Source organism: Sorghum bicolor, chromosome 2 (assembly GCF_000003195.3).
Source record: "Sorghum bicolor cultivar BTx623 chromosome 2, Sorghum_bicolor_NCBIv3, whole genome shotgun sequence".
Lineage (NCBI taxonomy): Eukaryota > Viridiplantae > Streptophyta > Magnoliopsida > Poales > Poaceae > Sorghum > Sorghum bicolor.
In genome coordinates this window covers 1699882-1709822 of record NC_012871.2, presented here as the reverse complement: position 1 = coordinate 1709822, position 9941 = coordinate 1699882, and the positions used below count along the sequence as shown (strand labels likewise).

At 42.0% G+C, this 9941-nt stretch overlaps 1 protein-coding gene and 1 long non-coding RNA gene across 3 annotated transcripts; one reads left to right on the top strand and one right to left on the bottom strand.

The window, feature by feature from the left end:
• Positions 1304 to 3500, top strand: LOC110432249. Of its 2 annotated transcripts, XM_021452272.1 has the most exons (3): positions 1304 to 2473; positions 3087 to 3132; positions 3219 to 3500. In XM_021452272.1, exons 1-3 carry the CDS (start codon positions 1384 to 1386, stop codon positions 3286 to 3288), a joined length of 1206 nt encoding a protein of 401 aa, XP_021307947.1. In that variant the 5' UTR covers positions 1304 to 1383; the 3' UTR covers positions 3289 to 3500. The 2 variants fall into 2 exon arrangements, with proteins under 2 accessions (XP_021307947.1, XP_021307948.1); XM_021452273.1 differs by lacking the exon at positions 3087 to 3132 and having other exon boundaries at positions 1306 to 2473.
• On the bottom strand, positions 6806 to 7644 carry LOC110433005. Its single transcript, XR_002450361.1, has 2 exons — positions 7439 to 7644; positions 6806 to 7106 (listed from the first exon to the last, which is right to left on the bottom strand). It is a non-coding gene; the product is annotated as an uncharacterized LOC110433005 (long non-coding RNA).

Below are 9941 nucleotides of genomic sequence, written 5' to 3'. Positions count from 1 at the left end.
CACCTCATCCGCGCATCTGTCATATGAAAGCATTCACCATCGTCACCTCAGCATGTGACATCCTCCTTTCATCTTTGGTCATCAAAGGAGGTGAAAGGAGGATGTCACATGCTACCAATCTGGTTATGAAAGCATGTGAGGAATAATTAGGAGTAAGATATAAGTGGAGAAGAATAAAGAGTAGGACATGGTTTTCAATGTAAATGTACAAGAGAAAGAAAGCATAAAAGTGGTTAGAGGTAATTTAGAAATAGTTTGAAATTTCCTATTCAAAATTGTCTTCTATCTCTTAGGAGAGATATTTTGAAACGACTGTAGTAGCAACAAACATACTCCTTATTCAGCCACTTGTGAAACTAATCAAGTTACCAATTGATTTCTTTGGAACAATTTGTGATGCTCCAAGGAAGGAGAAAAATAGCCAAAGGGAATTGTGATTTTTTTCTTTTTATAAATATTCATAAACCCTCGAGCCCACCCAATTCTATGCTGATAATTACACACATCCTACCTTAATATGAGTATATCTAAAATATGTAGTCGTTCTTAATTTCACCTTTAAGGACACACACCTTGCTCTTATGAGCACCAATAAAAGATTGAGCTGGCTATTTGTGAGATTGAAGCCACCACATTTGACTTGCTGTTGATGGTCATATCGCTTTCAACTGAAAAAAAATGACACCATTAAATCTTGCAACAATAAATCTAAGAGAACATATAAGCCTTCGTGTCAAGTAGAACACTCTGTCTCGATATATTGTTTTATCACAAGGAATGTAATTAACCTAGCATCTCGAGAAAAAATGCACATTATTATTAGCAATTGGATACTTGAAATAATGAAAATTCAGTTCACTTTTTTTCTTATATATACAAAAGAAGATTTCCAACCGATTGTATAAAAACAAACCCATATATGAATGTACTGCGGTATGGAGAGGTTTTTATGAAATATATCCATCGAGCATTGTAGTAGGGAAGCAAATCAAACAGCACATGAGTTGGCAAGAGCTATGCTAGTGAAAGAAAATTGTATCCGGGACTATAAGCCCCCTAGTTTTATTCTCACCTTTGTGATAAACAATGTTACCATCCTCATCAATGAACAAAGTCCTTGCGAGTTTTTTTTTTTTAAAAAAAAACATAAACTCCGCATCCTATGTACGTACTGTCAAAAAGAATTAGCAAACCAAATTGCTTGCGAGGCCACAAGCCCATGATACACCAAATTTGACATGTGGGCTTTCCTCCACCGGCCCATTTCGCACTAGTCCACCACCCGACCAGTCCAGTCCACCTCGGTCTTCGCCCAAATCCCCACTCACCCAGAAACCCTCACCGCCGCTGAGCACGAGCGCCGGCACACCTCCGGCCCTCCCCATGGCGCGGCGGCGGCGGCGGCAGCGGCAGCGGCAGCAGCAGCGCTGGGAGCCGGAGCTGAACGAAGACGTCACCGCGGAGATCCTCCTCCGCATCCCGCCGGACGAGCCAGCGCACCTCTTCCGCGCCTCCGTCGTCTGCAAGCTCTGGCTCCGCGTCGCCTCCGACCCGGCCTTCCTCCGCCGCTACCGCGACTTCCACCGAGGTGCCCCGCTGCTCGGCTTCTTCTACAATCCCGATTCCTCAGGGCCCTTCCCTGGCTTCCTCTACAATCCCGATTCCGCAGCCTCGTGGCGGCCCCAACCGAGGCACGGCAAGGGCTGTGCTAGATGCGTCTATGACTGCCGCCACGGCCGCGTCCTCCTCGGAGAGATTAGCAGGAGTAAACTTGTTGTCTGGGATCCGTTCTCCAATCACTGTGAGGAGCTGCAGGCGCCCAGCTCCTTGTGCCCATTCCAATCCAACGCCGTGGTGCTTTGCGCTGAGCCTGGCTGTAATCACCACAGCTGCCGCGGTGGTCGGTTCCGTGTGGTCTGTTTGAGCATCAACGATCCTGACTGCACAACTCTCCATGCACATGTTTATTCATCGGAATCTCGTTCCTGGAGCACACCAGCTCCCGCGCAATTAGCCGGTATACACTACTTCGACATGAAGCGTGCTGCTCTTATAGGAGATGGAATCTACTGCACTATTGATCACGGTCATAGAATTCTGAAGTATGATTTGGTCGAGCACCGTTTGTCTTTAATCGGCATGCCATCCCTGTACGGAAATGATCCAGTCCTCATGCAAAATGAGGATGGTTCGTTGGGGATCGCTTGTGTGTTGGGTTCAAGACTTCACCTTTGGTCGACAATGGTGAATGCAGAGGGAGTAGCAGGATGGGTAGAAAAGAGGGTCATATTGCCTGAAGGCGTTATATCTTTCGAAGCTAATGTGATTGGTTTTGCTGAGGGCGTTGAGGTTTTCTTCATAAGCACTGTTGTTGGTGCCTTCACGTTTGAGCTGAAGTCTGGAAGGGTCAGGAAGGTAAGCGAACATACGGGTTACTGTGGCATCACCCCCTTCATTAGCTTCTTCACTCCAGGTACAATTTCAACCCTATGCTTTCCTTTTTCCAACCCTGTAGTTTAAACCTTCTATATGTCACTCAGATACTGGTTTTGTAGATATCTTGTTGACTAGTAGAGATAAATGATGCATGTGCCAGAGGAATTTGATTTTGTAGATGTTTTATTGGATGGAAATAATTGATACCTGTGCTAGATTGAATATTTGATAGCACCTAATTTTGTTCAGCTTCACCAATTAGGAGTCATTCTTCATATTTTGTAAGCTGTGATGACGTAGCAAAACTCTACCTTGTCAACCTCTGAGTTTGCAGCTATTTCCTTGTGGCCTTTTGATTTGTCTGTTATTTTACTCCCTCCATATGTATTAGGAGTTTCATCCTATATGTATATATTGAGCTTTGCAATTCTTTGATCTTTGTACTTGGTACTTTCCTGATTGTGGTCCTGGCAAGTTTTTGTTGCTAGTGTACACATTACTTCTGTGACAGTGTAGTTGTTCTGATTGTAGATTTTGTTGTGGAAATCAATGATATCTTTGTCTTTTAAAACTGTAGTACTTGACAATACAACATCACCCCTAATTTTGTTCTGTGCAACTTGTTGAGGATGATTCCTTGTACTATATAGATGTGGCTGGAAAGTTGTTGATTTTCCGCGACTTTTTTGATGCACGGTAGACAATCTCTACAATTCATTCTTAAGAAACTAGGTAAAGTGAGCTATGAAATAATTCATACTTGTATGCTTGGTACATTTCAGATCGTGGTTGCAGCAAATGGACAAAATAATTGGTGGCCAAATTATGAAGGGCAAGTGGACAAATTCATGAAGCTGACTCTGTCGATGCTTTAAAATGCTAAGTGTTCCGTTGGGTAGTTTGATTTAGGGAAGTGTAAGCCACCATGCATGTTATGTATGGTGCACCTGCATGGCTGCATGCTTTGTACTATCTGGTTAAGAATTATGATAATGACTATATGAAGATATTCCTGGTGCACACTTAATCTGTCCTTGGTTATTGTTTTTTGATGGTTGATGTTATGATAAGTCCACTGTTTGGAAGATTAATTATCTGTTTGCTTCAGTTAAGATTATTTCTATAATCAGGATGGTAATTTTATTTTAGCTCATAAAGGAACACACTTACCTCGCTGCTTGTTTCCATGCCTTCACGCGGTTGAAATTTGGGTTGTTCTTAGTACGCAGTGGCGACATCAATCAACGTCCTTCTGTTACTTATCCAAAAATACGCTGCATAGAAATGCTGCTCAATCAACGTCGCTGCTCTACTCTGCTGTAGAGAGGTCATATATATTACTAGTATATAATGCATGTGCTAATGCTACGGCACTACGGCAGCACGCAACCAGATAAATGAAATAACTAGAAGGCAGCACATAGATTCCAGATTTCTAACTGAAGTGCAATCTGCAATCTCAGCATTTCTTCAACGTCGTAATTACTCACTTCTGTTCACCAGATGAATAATTTTTTCGCACTTCAGTTCATCTGATGAATATGAATATTCTGCAGTCAGGTCACCTGATTTGTGCTAACAAAAGCATGCAGGGTTTGGATTTCTCAAGGAGAAGAAAAGAGTAACAGGGTTTACAACAGCTTTATCATATGTGCCCGTTTTGCCGCATACACATATTGACAAGGAGAATGTGCTTTCTACTATGTTGGGAGACAATCAACACCAACCATGGCCGCCACCTGAAGAACTGGGGACGACAGCTTATGATGCTAAGCTAGGGCCTGTACTGTGGCAGTTCAACATGATCGAGAGGTGCTCTGTCATATGTCAGTCTTGCAAGTCAGAGCAGCCAAGACATATCCTGATATAAGTCAGGACATATTTGGACATATGACTATTATGCAGTTGGCAGTCCTTGTTATGTTAATGCGATTGGAGGGGGAGAGACCCCCACCTGTATTTCAGAAGAAAGTGATTCTTTCCCCTGAACCCGAGCTATGCCAGTGAGGGTATTTTTATTTATCTCAGCCTGAAATTCGCTCCCACAGGAATTTAAACTCAGGACCTGAGTGGTGGTGCTGAAAACCTCTAACCTATTGAGCTAGAGTCCTTTGGCAGTCCTTGTTATGTTGGTTCTGCAAGCATTAAGAGTGCTGAACTTGAAAATTGTGGTGAAGGGCAACTTCTGTGCAATGGCCATCCTGCTGCTGCGACGCTGTCGAGAACAAGTCATCACTGCTATTCACGGGTTCGGATCATGGGCCCCAGCTCTATTTCCAAGCTCATGGAAGGTTCGACATGCTTGCTGCTATGGTTCTCCGTACACTTAAAAATCTGATGAACCTGTCGTCGTTGTCTACAACATCAGCGGCTTGGGGCCAAGGAGATGGGGAATGTCAGCTATATGGGCCGCCTGCTGCTGATAGAGGGCCATGGGCCATGACCACACTTGACCTGCTTGTATGCATGTCATGTCTACAAGAGGAGGTAGGGAGAACCAGGAGGAGACATCGCAGAATTATTCAGAAACCTGGTACTATCCTTCAACCTGGTACTATTCTTCTTCCTCCCCCAAGTCTCCCTCTCTGTACCGAGATCCTTGCTTCTAGAGTCTTCTAGACCCTTCTCCTGCTGCTCCGACCCCCCCTCTCTCCTGAGGTTTGTACTCTGCTACTCCGAATCGAGTTACTAGTGAACGAATCCATCGTGGTCGCTAACACAGTGCTTGGATTTTGTTACTGATGGAACATGTACAAGTCGTTACCTAATTTTCCTCCCGATTATACTCCAACAGATCTTAGCTCCAATGCATGGTGGGTGTAAAAATGTGGAGGTGCCTAGGTGGTTGATCGTTAGAGTAGAGTTCAATGTGTGATCAAGTTGAAATGGGCGGTGCAGCTTGAATATGTGATCAAGAACAACAGAGCTGGAAAGTTCTGGGAAATGAAGTGCAGAGGATGCTTCTCGCTCTGTTCCTAGCATAATGCTTCTGTGCAAATGCTGAACGCGTCTGTACTGTGTAGGCCACTTGGTCGTTGCTGTTGGATTTTGCCCCATTACGCTCATAGGAATGGAAATTCTTTGGTTAGTCCTCCTCGCTGTCTCACTTCTCTTCAAGACGAGTGGTTACTATTCACCCTTTGGTTAGAGTTTATGCAGCTGTAAATGATGTGGAGTTGTGGACAGTTTTCATCTATATATGATTATATGAAGATGAAGGACGACCACAAGTTTAGTCACTAGTCATTTCTGAGGAAGTTCCAGTGAAAGTAGTATTAGTGATCTTTGTCAATTAGAGTTAAGTGTCATGCTCCTGAAGAGCGAGACGCTCTGATAGATGGGATTGGATATAAGCAAGAGATTCAGACAAAGCAATGAACGACCCCACCAGGCAGCCACGCGATTTTCAGTCAGACGTCACAAGTCACGTGATTTTGCAAAACAAAAACACGTGGTCCGCTACCACCAGGATCGAACCCGTGACCTCCCGCTTGTATCAATAACGAATATTCTTTCTCCTCGTATTATACTTAACTTAATTTGAAATGATTGTTTGGACCCCTAAACGAATTCATATGAAAATATTATCAACTATACTCAGTAAAAAGTTGTATGACCATTTGAAATCTATAATTTTTATTTTAGTTGTTTCTTCATCCGAGGTCATTGAAAAATTCAAATTCCAAATGTCAGAAATTCAAATGAAGTTTTCTTTGCAAGATGATTTAAAAAAGTTTGTCAACTATAAGGTTGTATAACTTTTCGAGATCTACAACTTTTGTTGTGATTGTTTTTTCATCCGAGGATGTTTTGAAAAATTCAAATTTCAAATGTGAAAAATTCAAATGTAGTTTTACTTTGATAAGATGATTTCCATTGAAAAGGTTGTCAACTATAAAGTTGTACACCTTTTCGACATCTACAACTTTTGTTTTGGTCGTTTCTCCATCTAAAGATGTTTGAAAAATTCAAATTTCAATACATAATTTTACTAGCACTATAAAATGGTCTGGGGGATGCCGTCCTGCGGTTTTCTGGCCGGTGGAAAACACAGGGATCCTCATGTGGAATCGTGCTGCCAAATACTCCCTCCCTCTCAAAACGAGTGTCGTTTTAGGTTTTTATGCCACAAGTTTGACTCGATTTATAGAAAATACGTGCAATATTTGTATCTCTAAATAAATTTATTAAAAAACTAGACTTAAAGATTTTTTAAATAATACTAATTATGTACTATAAATATTAATATTTTTATTATATATTTAGTTAAACTTTTTTCTCGGGAAACGCAAACGACACTTATTTTGGGATAGAGGGGGTAGGCCTAAAAATGCACAGTGTGCAGTGTACCAGCATTACAACCAAGCTATATAGAGAAATAAAGCAGCCCATTGCAAAAGTTTTTCCATGGCAAATAAATACACTTACAAAGGTGGACGGTGGGAGTTGTAACACATAATAATTCAGTAGTAACACATATATATTTTCTTTTGCAGTAGGTGGCAACTGGTGGCCTCTGGTCGTCGTTCTTCCTCACGGATTCGTTGCAATTGTAGTGGCGGGAGCTCGGCGGCAAAAGGGGGGTATACGACATCCCGGTGGAATTTTGGGGATGCGAAATACATCACTCTGGTCTGTGGCTCCGGGAAGGCCGCCGACGGCATCCACACCTGTAAGATCATATCGACCAATTAACAAACTAGCTAATAGTTGTACAATAAGAATTTGACAGCTAGATGATTAGTCTTTGTTTAACAAACCTGACAGGAGAGCTACCGATTATATATATACTAATATTAATTTAAATAAAAGAAGAAACTAATAAACCACAAAACAACAAGACCACACACGCGTGGGTGGAGCAGTAAAGCACAAAGTTTTATTCGCTTGAATTTATCAGCTGAATCTGTTAGCCATTTGGTAGTATTTTTTTGTCATAATAAATCAACCAACAATACAGACAGACAAACGTGGCGTAGATCCAAGAGGGAGGGTTGCTTACCGCGGCCATGGACGCCAGTGGAAGTATGCGTCGGCACGTCACGAGCAAACACCACCTGGCGCTGGCTGCCAAGTGCAAGTGCAAGTGCTAGCAGGCAGCAAGCGCTGAGTACAAAGTACTTGGGACCCATCGTCAACACTAATATTGCCTTGCAGCTAAAAGCCGTGTGCTTTGCTGATGGGGTGTTGAATGCATGCAATACAAGGCCCTCCCTCGGCACAAATTTATAGGCGTTTGTGCGTGGGTGTGTGTGTGCAAGTGGCAGCTAGCGGATGCCATTTTTGCTCTCAGGTCAGGAGTCAGGACCATGCATGGCAGCCACCGAGACCGTACATATGGATAATAAGCCGTCATGGGCGGCCCAAATCTTCTCAATGCAAATTCATGTACAGTGGGTGCACTTTACTCTAATGTACCTATATGCCGCGACAGTTTTTTTTTTAGGCATTATATGCCGCTACAGTTTGGATGCTACATAGCGTGGACTCCAGGTCTTCGTCGTCATGCATTAGCCTCATGCTTTTAAAATTTTTTTTGTTTTCGAGACTATAGCACTTTTGTTTTTATTTGATAAATATTGTCTAATCATAGAGTAACTAGGTTTAAAAGATTCATCTCGTGATTTACAGGTAATAAACTGTGCAATTAATTTTTATTTTCGTCTATATTTAGTGCTCCATGTGCCGCAATATTCAATATGACGAGGAATCTTAAAAAGTTTTTGTTTTTTGGCTTTCTCTATATTGCCTTGCAGGCTTGCAGCTCAAAGCCGTGTATTGAATGCATGCAAGGCTCCCTCGGCACAAATTTATAGGCGTTTGTGGGTGTGGGTGTGTGTGCGCGCAAGTGGCAGCTAGCGGATGCCATTTTTGCTCTCACGAGTCAGGACCATGCATGGCAGCCACCGAGACCGTACATACGGATAATAAGCCGTCATGGGCGGCCCAAATCTTCTCAGGCCACCATTTTGGACCGGAAGTCTCGTAGTACACAGCTACGTTTACAAGTTGTTGGATCAAGCCAAAACATCAATGCAAATTCATGTACGGTGGGTGCACTTTAGGCCCTGTTTAGTTCGCAAAAATTTTCAAGCGAATCTTTGATCGCATGCATGAAGCATTAAATATAGACGAAAATAAAAATGCACAGTTTACCTGTAATTTGTGAGATAAATCTTTTGAGCCTAGTTACTCCGTGATTGGATAATGTTTGTCAAATAAAAACGAAATGCTATATACTACCCAAAAACAAAAAATTTTGCGAACTAAACAAGGCCTTACTCTAATGTACGTATATGCCGCTACAGTTTGGATGCTATGTAGCGTGGACTCCACTACTCCAGGTCTTCGATCGTCGTCATGCATTAGCCTCAGATACACAGATATACATGTATGTATAGATTAATAATAACACATGTATGTATATAAAATGATGTGAGTAGTACTGTAAGACTTTTCTTCTATCGGTTCTTGCTGTGCGCTGCATGCATGGCGACGAAGACCTGCTGGAGTCGACGCTAGCGGCCAAACGGCGGTGGCAGCACGAGGTGACGGGACGGAGCAGCCACATGCATATAAGTACAGTCATCAGGGCCAGCTCTATAATTATAAAAGTCCTTGAGCAAGCAAGATAATTAAGGGCTCGCTGAACTAATTTCTTAATGTAAAAATTAATATATAGTATGAATAATTGAAGTTAATTTGCAGAATATATTTAGTTTGTATAAGATAAGGATAGTACAACAAAAAAAATAAATAAAAGAACAATAACTATTAGGGTTACCACCTCAATAAAAATATAATGCTTTAGTATCTTGTAAAAAACCGTCTTTAGGTATATCTTGATGCAAAATCTTTAAGAACAATATAGAGATCAATGTCGTCCAAAACATTCTTCTCAAATATTACATATAGTCAAGCTGTTCAATCTTTCTTTGTAACATAGCTAACCTCAGATTTTAATTTTCCAAGCGCCCAACAAATGCTTCTTAGGCAACTTCTAACGAACCAAAATAAATACATTGAGCTATAACTTTTTTTGTTAACTCTACCTCTGTATAAGTAAAGTGAACAATTAATCAAACAAGAAAAAAAAAGGCTTCAATACGGTGATGTCCCTAGCGCTAGCTTCCAGCAATCAAAGTAAAAAATTGGAAACTAGAAAATACTAATCTGTCATGGGTAATGGCATGTTGGTGTTGCTTACTGTGATCTCATCTATTGTTTGCCGTCCTTGCATGCAATTGCAGCTCGTGCTGTCACGTCGCGGCACCATAGCAGTGTGCCGGCGAGTCAGCGACCAGCGTCGAGTGAGCCGGCGTCTCCTCGCGAGAATAGCGCATCCGCGTCGATGAGCGAGAATAGGAAGCGGCGGCACCGGCACCGGCGGAAAACGAAATGCTATCTTCTCGTTCGATCCACGACACAAGACTTAGGCCTTGTTTAGTTTCTAAAAATTTTGCAAAATTTTTTAGATTTTCTGTCATATCGAATCTTTAGACGTA